Here is a 15,835-nt window from a genome sequence, read left to right as displayed (position 1 = left end):
GAGCCTGCAGGGTCTTCACTCGTCGAGCCCTCCTTGGCCTCAGGCTTCCCCTCCCCCGCTGCTGAGGCCGCCCACCCGCCCCTCCCCAGCCAGGGGCCGGCATCTGGGAGAACTTTGAAACTGTTTCCCATCCCCTTTGGCAGCGCGCGCCCAGCACCAAAACGCTCCGGTTAACACCAGCGCAATCATCGTTAACGTGAAACAGCTGCCCGGGGCCTGGCGCGCTTCACCGACGGCGCCCTCCCCATCAGGCTCAGCTGTGAGACCCGGGAGACCCCGGCGAACACAGGCAAACACAGCGTCGAGGGGATGCAAGTATGGGTGATAGAGCCCATATGTTGTAGATGAGGAAACAAAACTTTTGCTAAATCTCTTACTTACTTTGAAAAAAAAAGTCTGAACTCTGTATGTTGGCGGGGGCGGGATAGAGAAGGAAAAACAGAATTGATTTATGACCCACCTTTTTTTTTTTTTTTTTTGCGGTACGCGGGCCTCTCACTGTTGTGGCCTCTTCCGTTGCGGAGCACAGGCTCCGGACGCGCAGGCTCAGCGGCCATGGCTCACGGGCCCAGCCGCTCTGCAGCATATGGGATCTTCCTGGATCGGGGCACGAACACGTGTCCCCTGCATCGGCAGGCGGACTCTCAGCCACTGCGCCACCAGGGAAGCCCTATGAACCACCTTTTTAACTTCTAAAGTGATTGCAGGAAAGAACCATACTAAGGTTTTGCTCAATTGTGTGAGAATCAGCAGACAGACTGATGCTTTTTTTTTTTCCCAGACCTGGGTTGGATTTGCTTTCTGGCCGCTTACAGTTGTCTCAAGCACAGACACTAATCCTTTTGCATAAATAACGTGTGTGCTCACTCCCAGAGGAAGCCGTCCACATAAACATTACCCTGATATAAGTTTAACCTGTTTCATCTTCCTTCTCTTTCTGTCCTCTGTGGACAAGGACACAACCAGGATTTCCAAAGTCCAGGCCAAACCCTGGTTCTCCGGCCCAGGAAAGGCTGGGCCTAAGCCCCCATCCCCAGTTCAGCCACGGGCTGGCAAGACCCTCCTCACCCAAGCAGTTTGGTTCCCTGTGCGTCCCAGTGGAAAAAAAAAAAAATCAGACCTTCAGCTGCCACTGCAGACACGTGATCTGCTTGGTGACTCATAGGCAGGCCCCACGCCTCAGGCTTCCCAACCAGGCCCAGCCACCAGTCAGCCAACGCGGGGATGCATCTTATTACCAAAGAGAACAGCTAACTAATGCCCTTGACGGTCCAAATTACTTTCTTTCAGCTAAAAGAACTTGTATATAAAATATATAGGGGGACAGGCTCTTCTGAACTCTGGCTCTGCCAGCTCTCTGAACCCTAGCCCCCCCCAATCCCTCTAAGACCTGAGTAATGCCTGACAGCGGTGAGAAGGTACAAACCTAGATACTCCCATTTAAAAAAGGAAGCTATCTTACACATCAATACCTTTTTTTCCCAAAAGTTTTATTGGGGGAAAACTACAAAACATTTACAGTACAATGTTTACAGTCACAATTTGTAGTGAACTGATTCCCCAAATATATTACAACTCAAGTTGACTTAACCTTGTTACATTCAAATACCTACTTCTGTCAAAGTAGTCCAGAATACATACATACATAGTGCTCCAACTGTACCTACGTACAAACTACACCTACTGCTCATTCATCCGCTGTCCAGGAAAGCATTCCTGCCTTTCCACACGGAAAAAAAAAAAAAAAAAGTACAAGTTTTGGAATTTTCTGTAATTAAACAAGGCATATTCATGTACTACATATCATTTTAGCACTAAGAGGTGGCCTCTTCACTTTATAGCTATATAAAAAAAAGTGGTAAAAATCTTTTCCTTTTGTGCAGTTGAACCCATCCTACATTCAAATTCTCTCAAGCACTAATAGACAAAATACTTATTTGGTTGAGGAAGATTTAAGGCAAGTTCTGGCCCTTCCAAAGGCACTGTGAGATTACCCTCCCCCCCCATTATTGCTACATGTCTTTATATGCAGAGTATGTCACAGTAGAACTGGTGGAATAAGCAAACAAAAACCATTTTCTGCTGATTTATAAAGATGGAATGAGAAAAGCATGCCACATGTAAGCCTGATTGCAAAGTATGTGGTCACTTTTTTCTTTTAAAGTTGGATGGGCTACAACCATGATACATTCTAAGAAAAACTCATAAGATATTCCTCAAACTACTTCCACAGCATCAAGATAAGATTTCCGTAAAGAAACCATGCAATCTTTCAAAATTTACGTAAACAAGGAAAGAAATTAATGAAATAAATATTACATACAATCTCTTAAATTAAGAATTTTTTTTACTCATTTACAATAAAATAACCAAGTGAAGTTACAAAAGGCATATATTACTGTGAAAAGAACATACACTCCACATTTTGCCGATTAATAATGGCAATCATAATTTAACATAATAAAAGAATATATATCTATTGCTTTTCATCATACTTGATAAATACAGTATGAACAAAATTTTCAATGTATACTTTTCACAAGATAATAAATAAGTTAAATAGTTTTTTCATATTGAGTTGTGGTGCAGTGGTGCGAATCAACTCAAAACAGCTAAAAATTCAGCAGTTATTCCCCAACAATTACAAACTAAGCTCTGCCCAAGGCTTCCAGAAAGAGCAGACAAAACGGTTCTAACTTAAACATCCACTAAGTGGTGGCAATGAAACCAGGAACCAGTATGAAACTTTGGAATGCAAGGTTTTTTTTCTTCCAGACATATATAACTTTGTTAAAAAACAAAAAACACCCATGGAGCTGAGGTCTACTATCAAGGCATATTCTTGGCAGAATATTGGATTCTAAAAGCTTATAGGTTTAGCAAGGTGTTGACTGGCTTGTTTGTTTACACTGGTCTGAGACAATTAGGAACCTCTCTCAAGATAAGAGTCCCCACATCTGGACTGTAACTAATGCTTTGCAAGTGAAGATATGGAATGGTGGTTGGTAGCTGCTGGTGCCGGGGTGATTTTTCCTAAAGTCCCAAACTCATCGGAGACCTAAAAAAGTTTGTGTTTGGTTTTTGTTCTATTCGCATCACAACTGCTCTGTTGTGAATATTTTGTTCAATACAAAAAGTTCGTAGGCTTTTTTTCGCTCAACAAGAATGAAACTTCGTAATAATAATAAAAATAATAATAAAAAACAAAACAAAACAAGAGGAAACCGAAAGGGGAGGGGTGGGGGCCCCTCCCAGCACACAAGTTCGAGTCCAAGTGCTCGGTGCGGCCTGCAGTCTGCTTGTGGCCGAGGTCAGCCCCCCACACTCCCGAGCCTCCCTGCCCCTAGCAGGGGCGCGACTGCAGGGGCGCCCTCCAACACCCCCAGAACGACCTTCCCTTCCTCCTCCTCACTAGCGCCCTCTTGCCTCAGTCGTCGGAGATGGAGAGGCGGCTGAAGATGGGCAGGCGGCGGCCGGGGTCGAGGCTGGGGGACTCAGAGCCGCTGAGGCTGCCCGAGCTCAGAGAGCCGCTCAAGTAGCTGTCGCGGTCAGACAGTGAGTCCGGGGGACTAGGAGGCGCGTCGAACACGGGCGACTCGGACAGGCGGCGTGGCAGCTGGAAGCTGAAGGGCGGCGAGGGCGGCGCGGCGGCGCTGGCAGGGAGGGGCGCGCTGGGCGGCGCCGGGGGCTGCGCGGGGGGCACTAGGCCCTGCTGCTGCTGCTGCTGGCTGCGATAGTAGGCGGCGGCGGCCACGGCGGCGAAGTTGTGGGTCTGGATGGCGAGAGGTGTGATGAGGCTGCTCAGCTCCGGGCCGAAGGCGAAGGCGTTGTTGGCGCACGAGGCCGACGAGCAGGTGGCGCAGGGCGCGCCCGGCGCGAGCAGGTCCTCGGCGCCCCCGGTGCCGTACAGCAGCGCGGCCGCGGCCGCTGCCGCCGCAGAGGCACAGCACGTCGGGGCGCCCGAGGGCGTGGAGGCAGCCGAGGCCGAGGAGCAAGACGAAGCGGACGAGGAGCAAGACGAAGCCGAGGAGCAGGAGGGTGGCGGCGGCGTGCGCGACGTGGGGCTGTCGAGCAGCAGGGGCGACTCCAGGCCCCCCGGGGGCTGGTGGTGGCCCGACGGGAAGCCCGAGAAGCTGAGGCTGTGGTGCAGCTTGGGCCGCGGCTCCCGCGGGAAGCCCAGGTGCAGCGCGTCGCGGGCGCTGAAGGTGCGCAGGTCCCCAGAGGCACCCCCCGACGGCGCGGGCCGCCGCTCATCGGCGTTGTGGATGAAGTGGCAGCGCGGCCCATAGGGGCAGAAGCCGATGGTGTGGAAGGTGCGGCACAGCTCCGTCTTGTACTTGGGGTGCCGCGTCAGACTGCGCAGCTCGTGGAAGCCATGCGCGAACTGGCACTTTTCGCCGTACTTGCACGTGCCGCTCTCCTCGAAAGGCCGGCACAGCTCAGTTTTGTAGCGCGTTGAGTTGATCTGGGAGCCGCCTCCCCCCTTCTGCTGCTGCTGCTGCAGGTGGAGGAGGTGCTGGCTGCGCTCGCCGTTGTCGCTGAACGAGCGGTCCCGGAATTTGTTCTCCTTGTTCAGCAGGGCCGTGCCGCCGCCCCCCGACGGCTCCTTAAGGGTGCCGTAGGAGGCCGGCCCGCCCGCCGCCGCGCTGCCGCAGCTGCTGCCGTTAGCTGCGCCCGGGAACTTGGGCGAGCAGCTGCCGGGGCTAGGCGCGGGGTGGGCGAGCGCGTGCAGGTTGCTGGCTGAGTGCCGACGGAGGAAGCCCGGCGTGAAGCCCGAGCTGGGGGCGGCGGCCACGGGTGTCCCCACCGCCTTCTTGTCCAGCATGTTGTTCAGATTGAGGTTGGCCAGGGACTTCTCCGTCTGCCAAAAAGGAGGATAGCGGGTAAGGGATGAAAAGTGGGAAGAGGAGAGGGATGCGTTGGGGTGAGCTGCAGAAGAACCACTTCCAGCCCTCCAATTCTTTTTTTTTTTCGGATCTCGACTCGGCCCCCAACCTCCACCCTTACACGCGCACAAGAATCAAGTTTGCGTTGGGAGGAGCCGGACTCTCCACCCTAGGCCGCGCTGGGTTGCGACATGTGATCCTCAGTCGTGGGCCGCCGGCCTGGGCGGCGCAAACCCCGTCCGGGAAGCCCCGGGCAAGTGTGGCTGTGGTCGGCTGCGGAGAAACTAAACAGCTACAGCGACTCCCTCCTGCCCTTCCTCCCCGCTCCTTCTCCCCGTCCACAAGGTTCGAGCACACATTGCAAACTCCGGCATTTTCCCCAAGCCCAAAAAGTCAAGGAGGGAAGAGGACCCCCAAAGCCGAGGACAGAAGGCCAAGCCTGAAAACTCCAAGGGCTTCCTCCTTGCCCGTCCTCTTCCCTCCCTTCTCCTCCGCGTACCTTGCACAAGAAGTCGATATCGTAGAAGGCGGACAGAAGTGTGGTCGACATGTTTCTGGATCCTGTAATGGTCGGAGCTGCAGGCTGGGAGGTCCGGAGGAGCCCTCGGGGCGGCGCGGCCGGGCTTGAGCCACGACGAATAACGGGCGAGGGGCGGGGGAGGGACCGAAAGTTTGCGGGGGGCCAGAAAAGAGGGAGCGGGGGCAGCAGCTTGAACTGGTTTGAGGGTGCCCGGGAGTGCAGAGTGGGGGGAGAGGAGAGTGAAGCTAGAGCGCTCCTCCGCGCCCCGGGGTGCCCGGCCCGCCCCCCCCGCGCGGAGCCGACTGCAGCTCGCGGACTGTTGGAACTCAGCCGCCCGAGAGCGCGCGCCCTATATAGAGCCCCGGAGCGCGGCAGCGGCGGGGCGGGCCTGCCGCGGGGAGGGGACAGAAGGCTGACCCCGCCGGGGTCTCCAGGCAACGCCGCCCGCCGGCCTGCGGACGTCAGGCGCCTTCCTGGCCTCCCATTGGCCGCCGCCAATTTTTTTCCTCTGCGGGAGGGGGCGGAGAGGCCTCGGGGCGGGGCTGGCCGCTGGGGCGCCCGGGGCGGCGTGGAGAGCTCGGCCCAGATGGGTGCTGCTGGGTGGCGGCGGGAAGGTACGGCTCCACTCCTTTGGGGCTGTACTGTTGGAAATCCCCAGCACATTTAACGTGGCCGGGTTTCTGCAGCCCTGGACGTGTCTTTCCCCGCCCGGTCCTGCTAGGCGAAATTGCGGAGCTTTTCTCTCCCACCCTCGGTTTTATACTGGGCGCGGGAATTGCAAAATGCAAGAATATTGCAACCGTCCGCGCGGCCCGGCTGTTTTTGCTAAGGGAGCTCCGGCCGGGGTGCGGGGACTCTGGGCCCGAGTCTGACCGGTAGTGGCTCCATCCCGACTGCACGTGGAGACGCGGTGGGGGTGGGGCCGGAGCGGCCACGCGGGAGGCTGCCAGGGCAGGCAGTCTCGCCCGGAGGAGCCTGGGCCGGTTCCTCCGCCCCTCTTCCCGCCCAGCCTGCAGTAAACAGGGCTTGAGCGCCGAGCCCTGCCGGGCAGGGCTGAGTGTCTGAGGACAAGGCGCTGGCTTTGCTAATCACATCACAAGACCTTGAGCCAGGGCCAAAGGCGCGGAGTGGCGCGGGGCGTCCCGGGCGGGGGAGCCGGCTGGGAGGACGGGAGGAAAGGCCAGGAGAGCCGCGCAGGCATGGAGGCACTTCCCAACGCCTCGTCCGTCTGCTGGTCTGTCCGGCTTTCCCCTGCCCTCCTGGGGGTTGTGGTACAGCTGCCAGCCGAGGCTCCCGCCCTCCCGCCGCAGCCTTGGCCTGGCGCGCCCTCCTAGCCCCTTAACTCCCGGGCCGTTGAGGGCGCCGCGCCCCGCCTTAACTCGTTGTGGGCTGGGGGCTCCGGCTGAGGCCGACCCGCAGCCAGGCTGGGCTAGGCACCGAGGATGCGCCTGGTGGGCTCGCCCCGGTTTCCTTCTCTTGCCAGCCCCACACCCCAAAAGCCCGCGTTGGGAAATGCTCTTTGCCAACGGCGCCCTCCGGGTACGGGGCAGACACCCCCGCCTAGCGCCCAGTGCAGCTAAGGCCACTGTCAGCCCCACTGGGGCAGATCTGGAGTCCGGTCCAGGACACTTCTCACTCCGCGTCTACGGATATGCTGCCAAAAAAGCTGGAGCGGGGCCCATGATTTCGCACACCTGGCAGCCTAGGTTGTAATTGCGCCTAAGTTGGAAGGTCCAGTACCCGCCAGGGAAAGAAGCTCCCGAGACCCACGCCCCCTTGCCCAGTTGATCTTGTTTCTGGCTGTTTCCTTGTGCTTACTTCCATTCGGCGGCGCTCATTCCCTCTCTCAGCTACCCTGGGAGGGAATGAGCCAGGCCTGTCACTCAGGAAACCTCTTTAGAGTTCAGCTTGCACGCAGAGCCCATTGCTGCACTCCTCACCCACCCAGAGAGCTAGAGTCAGCATAGGGCTGCAAGGACTTCAGGATCGGAAACATAGGGCTGGAGTTCAGGCCCTGTCCCTTATAAGCCATGTGATTTCAGGCAAATCACAAAATCACTTTGGCACCTGGGTTTCTTTGTAAAACTAAGATAATTCCTGCTTTACTCATCTCTCACCTTTGTCAAGGTGCAAATGAGTTATCTGTTAAGGTTTTTAAAAGATAAGTATACTCCATCTTATTTATTAAAACAAATTGACAAAGCATAAAAATGGAGAAAGCCAGGCCTCTGGAGTATGGCCAGATGGGTGGAGGTCTACAGAATCGTGAATGCAGAGCTGAGGGGTCACCAAATCTTGGACCCTCGAGCTTGGAGCCAAGGGCAGTGACCTCAGAAGATGTGACTGCTTCACTTTTGCCACCCGGCCTATACTGGCCCCTAGACAAGGCTGGGCAACCATGGCTGACACTTAACAGCCTAGAATACCCAAGAACCCTGATGCTGTTTTGTTCTTTGTTGAAATGAACCACAGCACAAGAGTCTGAGGATGGCCCTGACAGTGGGGTATTCTGAGTTTCCCGTGGGAATGCATCAGGAAAGTGTGAAACAGCAATTTCCCTCACCAGTGCTATTGGAGGTCAGTGACAAGATTTCAGATACAAAAACCAGTGGAAACATCTGTCTCTCCTGTGCTCTCAGGCTGGCTACAACCAGCCAAGATCAAAATCTGGGGTAATTCTCAACAGCTATGAGAACACCCACTTTGCAGGCTTGGTAGAAGGACTTTGGAGCTAACATGTAAACATGGTATGGTACATGCTTTGGTACAGAGTACCTGCTGGTAGAAAATATTTTTATTATTATGTAACTGCTTTTATTTCATTTTAAATGGAGAAAAAAGGAATGCTGGCCTTTTCCAGTGAGCTGGGCTTTGCTGGAGCCGGTTTCATAATTATTCTACCATGGTTATCACCACATTGTGCCAATTCCCTGACTTCTCACCAGCCACGTCTTCTCAGAACAAAAAGAAATGTTCAGCTGGCAACTTTCCATCAAGTGTGGGCTACACAGATGCCTAACCAGGTTATTAATTCAGGATCACAGAAAACACATTTTGAGCTGAATAGTGCAAAACCACCAGGGAATTTCCTGTCTCTTTAGGGCAAAACTTTGGACACTAAGTTAACTTCTTTCCTTACTTCTTCCTACACAGACCTTTCTCTATTCTTCTAGTAGGCTCTATTTTTTAGTGTTAGGTGGTTTTCTTTCAAAGAGAAACAAATTATATTTGAAATATAAGTCTTTCTGTAGTAGGAAATGATCATATCAAACCCTCTCCCCTCTAAACTGCCCCTCCAGACCCTCAAACATCAATAAAATAATTCTGATTGCTCACCTGAGAAGTATTTAAATGTATTTACAGACCCTAAAAAGCTGGGCCAAGTGTACATAGGATTACTGAAATGGTTCTTTCAGATAACTAGGATGAAAAATGAATGTGGATGAGGCTATGACCCATCCAAGCTATGAATTTCAAGATAACTGTCTTTGGGTAACACTTCACTCTGAAATTATAAATTAAAACCGGTAAGCCAGTGGAAAACAAAACTAGCAGCAAAACGTATGCAAGAGCGACACCTGCTGGGTGTCTGAGAAAGAGGGGAGGGCTGGACTTAGAAAAGCAGGAAACCTTTAAGGTTTCCAGGTTAAATCACTGAAATGGATAGAAGTTTTCTGGCATCTTAAATACGAATCTTCTTGTTACTGCCACCAAGAAAATGACAGTAAACAGTGTAGGCGTCAAATAAGTCATTTATTCTGACTCTCCTTTCCCCAGGTTCCTTCTAACAGCCAAGAGTCTATGATTTCACTGGGTGGTGAATCTGTTTTCCTAACAATAGCACAGATACTTTTTATGGTGGGGAGAGGGGGGTAGGAGCTCTTAATGGCTCTTTTAATAATTAGGATGGCATGTGTAGGTCACTGAAGGCTTAAACATGCAGACAGTAAAAACAAAATTATTTGTATGAAGTCGATCCTTAATTCTCCCAGGATCCAACATTTGGAATACATTTCTGCCTTTGCTAAAATCGAATAAAATTTGGAATTCTGACCAAGTGGGCTGTTTGCCAACTAATCCAGCTCCCACAACTAGCCAGAAAAGGGGGGGGGGAAATCATGTGTTAAAACCCAACTCTGTGTAGTCAATTCAGAGAAAAATGTAGGCCGGCTCTGGTTGGACACTGGAGGTCCTGGGGGATGAAAAAGGCTAATTCAGGCCTGCAGGTGGCCTGCACCTGGGAACAGAGTCAATATTCAACGTGGTAGCCTCACGTCCTACAGTAGCTGCAATAAACGAGGCTGCCTTGAATGACTGAACTGAAGAAAAAGTCCTCTGTAGGACAGAAGACTAGACTCACAGAAGTGGGGGAGTTGTGAAGGGGAGAAGACGCTTAAGTTTCTGTTCAACATTTTCCTGCAGATTGACTGGGGGAACAATCCACCCTACCCCCAACCCCACAAGTCGTCTTTCTTCAACAAGCCGTTTCTGTTCTTGGAAGAGTTAACTGATTCCCTGCTGCAGGAGAGTCCAAAGCCCTGAGAACTGGGGTGTCTTCCCCTTCCTTTCCTTCCAGAAACGCCAGTAACCTCAGGCAAGCCAAAGCCCTTTCCTCCCGAATGCGCAGTCTTGTGAACTCCGCCGTCTTCAAAAACTCAGCAGTTGGTGGCAGCTCTCTGAAGAGCTGGGAAAGGAGGTGGCATTGCTCTGACGCTGTCCTCTGAAGATGACAGAGCCTCTCGGGGCTGAGGGGACGCCAGCTGGACTTGGAGAGGAGGCGGAAGAGGTGCTTGTAGAGGTATTTCATGAAGATCAGGGTCTCAGCCCAAAAGTTGACTTCTGTTTTTTCAAACAGGTAGTCTTCCACCTAAGTCCGATGAAAAAGCCAAAAGTCAACCTTACAGGGGATGCTGACTGGCCCCAGTCCAGAACAGAGTCCTGGCAGATGCAGAAGCAGTGTGTCCCCTCCCCACCTGACAGAGGGCTCACTCTCGCCTGTCAACACCCCTGTACACACAGCACTTGCAGCCTTGAAGGTCACCTTCTATCTTCACTCGTACTTCTCCACTGGAGAGAAATTTTTTTCCCCCAGACTTAACATGACCTTTGATAAAGATGTGTTTGTGGTTCTCAGCCAAGATATTTTGGGGGCTTGGTGCTGAAAAGGGGACCTCAACACAGGAGGGGGCCCTAGACCTGAAGGTACATCTAGAAATCAGAGAGGAGGGAGGAAGGGAGATCTGAGCAGCAAAGAGCAAAGAATTGACAAACACGAGACACTAGTCTCTCAGTATGAAACCAAATTTCTATAATGCTGGGGATTTTCAAGGTCATTTTATCACAGACACTTTATCTTGTCTCCTAATTTCCCATAAACAGGCTGCTTTTTGAACTCTTGGCCTGCCGGGGATGCCAAGAAGGCCAGCTGAGTCAGACACTGGCAGAGAGGAATTTCAGTTCCCAAGATGCTTTTCCTGCTTATCTGGGTCCTCAGTTTCCCTATCTGTTGACTTACCCCCACCTGGAGGGGCTCATAGTTTTCTTCAAGCAGCAGAGACCCTGGAAGGAACCTGATTCTCTGGAAGTGTTTCACCTTCAAACCTAACCATGGGGAGCCCCTGGTCACTCCAATGTTGACGAATAAGCATCCTCCATAGTTAAACTCTCAAATTCCAAGGGGCCTCTTCCAAGGGGCTTACCGTTGGAACTCCACAGGCCAGCATGAGAGCTGCCCCAGCAGCACCTGCGGGCTGCTGGGGCCATTTGGAGACTCCCTAATTGCTTGCTGCTCTGTAATCTGAGCACTCAGAAGCACGCTTTCAGCAGGCACATCAGGCCCATGTAAGCCTGGAAGTGCTGCACCCGGTGGGTGTAAGATCACTCCCACCCACCTCCACTGCCCGGACACCCCAGGATTACCTGATGCACAGTCTCCACACAGGCCGTGAGGTCATCACCCTCCCCCAACAGCCATCCTAGCAGGACTGGGAGTCCAGGGGCCAGCTGGTCCCACTGCTGGAGCAGGTCACACAGCACAGCCAGGGCCAGATCCAGTGCGATGGAGGCGTCCACCCGGCAGAAGGCAAATTCTGTGGAAATGAGAGAGGTGGACCATGAATGTGCTGCTCAGGGCCAACTGGGGAGGCTGTGCAGGACTCCAGGAACGTTAAAGGCTTCAGGTAAAATCACTGCCAGGGACTTCCCTGGTGGCACAGTGGTTAAGGATCTGCCTGCCAATGCAGCGGGCACGGGTTCGAGCCCTGGTCCAGAAAGATCCCACATGCCACGGAGCAACTAAGCCCGTGCGTGACAACTACTGAGCCTGTGCTCTAGAGCCTGCGAGCCACAACTACTGAGCCTGCGTGCTACAACTGCTGAAGCCCATGCACCTAGAGCCCGTGCTGAGCAACAAAGAGAAGCCACCACAGCCATTAATAAATAAATAAATGAAAATTAATTAATTAACTAAAAAAAAACCCAAAAGAATCTGCCTTACCAATGCAGGGGATACGGGCTTGATCCCTGGTCCGGAAAGGTCCCACATGCCATGCAGCAACTAAGCTTGTGCACCACAACTACTGAGCCTGTGCTCTAGAGCCCGGGAGCCACAACTACTGAGCCTGTGCGCCACAACTACTGATGCCTGCATGCCCTAGAGCCCGCACGCTGCAACTACTGTGCCCACGCGCCACAACTACTGAAGCCCGTGCACTCTAGGGCCTGTGTGCCACAACTTTCGAGCCTGCGTGCTGCAGCTACTGAAGCCCGCCCACCTAGAGCCCGTGCTCCGCAAGAAGAGAAGCCACCGCAATGAGAAGCCTGCGCACCGCAACGAAGAGTAGCCACCGCTCGCCACAACTAGAGAAAGCCTGTGCGCAGCAACGAAGACCCAACACAGCCAAAAAACAAAAAGGAAAATCACTGCCACTAGCCTGGCAGGGAAGCTGGTGGAATAGTGGGATACGCTCACTAAGAGTTATTAATCCACTCCTGAATCCTGCTGTCTGTGCAGCTAGAATGAGTCATAGGCCTGAATCCCACCATTTCCATGCCCCCTATCCCAGTGTGGACAGAAGCACAGCCCCACCTACAAGACTAGACATCTATCTCCCCTCAGCCCTTCTAACTGGAAGGATATCACAAAAGCTTCCCACCCAGCGTCTCCTCTGCAAGCCTGCCGACAACGCCTGAACTCCATTGCTTTGTCCCTTCCTCTGAACCAAATCCCATTGAGCACATAACACGTTAACTCTCTAACATCTTAGAGCAGGGCATCAGCAAACTTTTTCTTAAAGGGCCAGAAGGTAAATATTTTAGACTTTGGGAGTCTTACGGTCTCTGACTGAAAGCAGCCATAGACAATATGTAAACAAATGGTTGTGGCTAGGTTCCAGTAAAACTTTATTTATGTTACAATAAAATTTGACTTTCATGTAATTTTTGTTTCACAAAATAATATTCCTCTTTTGATTTTTTCCAACCATTTAAAAATGTAAAAGCTGTTGGTAGTTCACAGGCCGCACAGTGACAGGTGGGGGCTGGGATTAGCTCACATTCTGTGGCCCTCTGTTAGCGTGAAATCGTTTTTCAGAGACTCATTTTCTTAGCTGGCTGGAGGAAGGGCGCTAAAAGAGTCGAATGGGGTGCAGAAAGAGGAAGTGGGTGCCTTGGGGAAACCATTGCTTACTTCACCATTTTGCCTTAGACAGTCCTAAATACGGGTTTGAAGGGAGGCTCAGGGTGTTGACATTTCTGCTAACAACCCCGTGTCTCCCACCCCCAACCCGGAGGAGGCCTGAAACGTAGGACTGAAATCCCACCGCACAGACAATAAATCTCTATGGACGCATCCATACACCAATGCTTGTCTTTCAATGACACACTTCTACTGAGACCTCATCTTTCTCAAATCCACATCTCCACTCCAGCCCACAGACCTGTCTGTGACCATTTGGCCCCCAAAGAGACTTGCTCAGCACACAGGGAGAAGCCTCAGAGTCTGGAATGGAAAGCTGAGTTCCCCAGGGCGTTGAACCAGGCTTAGTGGACCTATTAGGTGCCATTCCCTAAGCAAGTCCTTTCTCTCCAGTCCTTCAGCATCCTTTGGGTTGGGTATTACCATCCCTACTTCACAGATGAGGAATCCAGGCACAGATACGTTAACTCACTTGCGTACAGTCAGAGAGCTTTAAGTGGCTATAAAGAAACCGGAATTGACAACAAGTTTCATGGTGCATGCAGAGCGCAGATTTGGAGGATTAGCACCAACATTCCAGAGATGTAGGTCTTCCTGGTGAGATAAACAGAGTTGGTGAACCTCCAGCAGGGCCAGCACTACATAGAGCCCGTGACTCACGGAAGCAGCCAAAGGATCAACGTTACTATCCTCAGAGCCCCAAATCAGTCCCTCAGGACACCTGCCCCTTAGGCTCTGCAGCCTAGAATCAGGCTTCAAACTGAGAAACAGAAAAAGCTGGGGGGAGGCGTGAAGGTACATTTTAGCTGTCGGTGTGAGCCATGTGTTGGTCCAGCCTTCACCTATAATACAATCTCTACTTTTATCTCTACTGACTCCCCTGTGTAGTTCTCAACTGGTTTAGAGTCTGTATGGGGAAGAGATACCATTAATCGGCATCTTTCAAACCTCAAGGAACTGAAAATACACATGAAGATCAGCATACAATTAAACACATAGCAGATGCTCAAAACATTCCAGTTTATGGCTCTAGAGATCATGAAATCTCTTCCTTTACCCCACTTGATTTGGTTTGAATACTAACACAGGGACTGCCACAAAGAAAGCAAGCAATACGTTGATAATAACGAACACTTTCCTTCTATTTGAACTCCTATTGCTCCTACCACCAGGAGGGAGGTACCCTTATTTAACAAACAAGGAAGTTGTGCTCACAGAGGTTGGGTAACAGGTCCAAGTTTGCACAGTTAGCAGTGGTGGCACTGAGCTAGGTCTCCCTCAGTCATAGGCCAACCCCCCCTGCAGGGAAGCCATGGAGAAACACTCCCAGTAACCCATGGAGATGAATAAGTCAGACTCAGTTTTATCACTTTTATTCATGAAAAAGAGCTCCCAGCTAAGGGCCATATTTTGAAAAAAAGGGTCAAAGCTGTAAGTCCTCAGTATTGTGGCACCAGCAGCAGGTCAGCTTATCTTGAAATCTTCCAGAAAAACCTGCCCTCTGATTCACTCGTTTTCCCCCCACCCCTTCTTTTTGTCTCCTTAAGGCAAGGACTGAAAGCCCCATAGGGAAGAAAACAGTTTCATCCACCAGCAAAACCAGTGCCTGCAGCTCAGGCAACATTCCTGCTGGGTCCATGAAGAACACTTGGAGGTGACCAGAGATGCCACCAGGAAGGCCAGACGGATGCACCTGCCCCACCTGACACGACACACATCCTCCATCCTGCACCATTTTGCTGTGCATCATGCTTAGGAAGTGGCAGGAGAGTGACAGGAATGACAGAAGCACAAGAGGAGAGCTGGTGAGTTGGCTGGAAGTGAAATCTACTAGAATTATAACCATCCAAACACTGACCCTGCAAGGTGAGGAGAGATGGGGAAGGGACACTGGGTTGGGGATGAGGGCAGGATTAGTTGGATTTAGACCTGCTTGAGGGGCCAGATGTACCTCACCAAGTTCCCTCTTTTTCTACCTTGCCCTGGATGAAGACAGCTCAGCCAGAACAGCCCAGATCTCTACTGGTCAAATGCCTTCTGAAGGGGAGGCTGAAGAGTAGGGGGAGGAATTTTTCACTTAACCACGCAGGCCAGCCAAGCTCTCACAGGCCTGCAGGTCCATCGAGGAAGCAAGAAAGCAAGTGACCAAGCAACAAGTGTGTCGGAAGAATCTGTTGTGTGTCCAGAACAGCCAAAACAATCTGGAAAAATACAACAAAACTGGAGGACTCATACTTCCCAATTTCAAAACTGGCATAAGGATAGACAATATAGATCAATGGAATAGAACTGAGTGTCCAGAAATAAACTCTCACAATTACAGTCAATTGATTTTCGACAAGGGTGTTAAAACAACTGGCTGGGGGCTTCCCTGGTGGCACAGTGGTTGGGAGTCCACCTGCTGATGCAGGGGACACGGGTTCGTGCCCCGGTCCGGGAGGATCCCACATGCTGCGGAGCGGCTGGGCCCGTGGGCCATGACCGCTGAGCCTGTGCGTCCGGAGCCTGTGCTCTGCAGCAGGAGAGGCCACAGCGGTGAGAGGCCCGTGTACCGCAAAAAAAAAAAAAAAAAAAAAAGCACAAGCAAAAAAATTAGACTTCATCAAAATTGAAAACTTTTGTACTTCAAAGGACATCATTAAGAATGCAAAAAAAACTCACAGAATTGGAGAACATACAAGGGATTTGTATCTAAAATACAAAAAAACTCTTAAAACCCAATAATAAAAAGAC

At 51.8% G+C, this 15,835-nt stretch overlaps 2 protein-coding genes across 4 annotated transcripts in view; both read right to left on the bottom strand.

Moving 5' to 3' along the window:
* Window positions 1–1,469: 1,469 nt before the first annotated feature.
* Window positions 1,470–5,752, bottom strand: ZFP36L2 (ZFP36 ring finger protein like 2). Its single transcript, XM_004265012.4, has 2 exons — window positions 5,386–5,752; window positions 1,470–4,861 (listed from the first exon to the last, which is right to left on the bottom strand). The coding sequence occupies exons 1-2, from the start codon at window positions 5,434–5,436 to the stop codon at window positions 3,428–3,430; spliced, it is 1,485 nt and encodes a 494-aa protein (XP_004265060.1). The 5' UTR covers window positions 5,437–5,752; the 3' UTR covers window positions 1,470–3,427.
* A 3,388-nt stretch (window positions 5,753–9,140) lies between these two features.
* THADA (THADA armadillo repeat containing) overlaps window positions 9,141–15,835 on the bottom strand; it is a 314,026-nt gene continuing 307,331 nt past the window's right edge. For all 3 annotated transcript variants that reach the window (XM_033419175.2, XM_033419174.2, XM_033419176.2), the window contains 2 exons: window positions 11,326–11,495; window positions 9,141–10,273 (listed from right to left, as the gene is read on the bottom strand). In XM_033419175.2, coding sequence (XP_033275066.2) covers window positions 9,881–10,273; window positions 11,326–11,495 — 563 coding nt within the window. In that variant the 3' untranslated portion in view covers window positions 9,141–9,880. The remainder of the gene's footprint in view (window positions 10,274–11,325; window positions 11,496–15,835) is intronic.

The sequence above is a fragment of the Orcinus orca genome, chromosome 13 (assembly GCF_937001465.1).
Source record: "Orcinus orca chromosome 13, mOrcOrc1.1, whole genome shotgun sequence".
Taxonomy (NCBI): domain Eukaryota; kingdom Metazoa; phylum Chordata; class Mammalia; order Artiodactyla; family Delphinidae; genus Orcinus; species Orcinus orca.
This window is presented reverse-complemented; position numbering and strand designations above follow the sequence as displayed.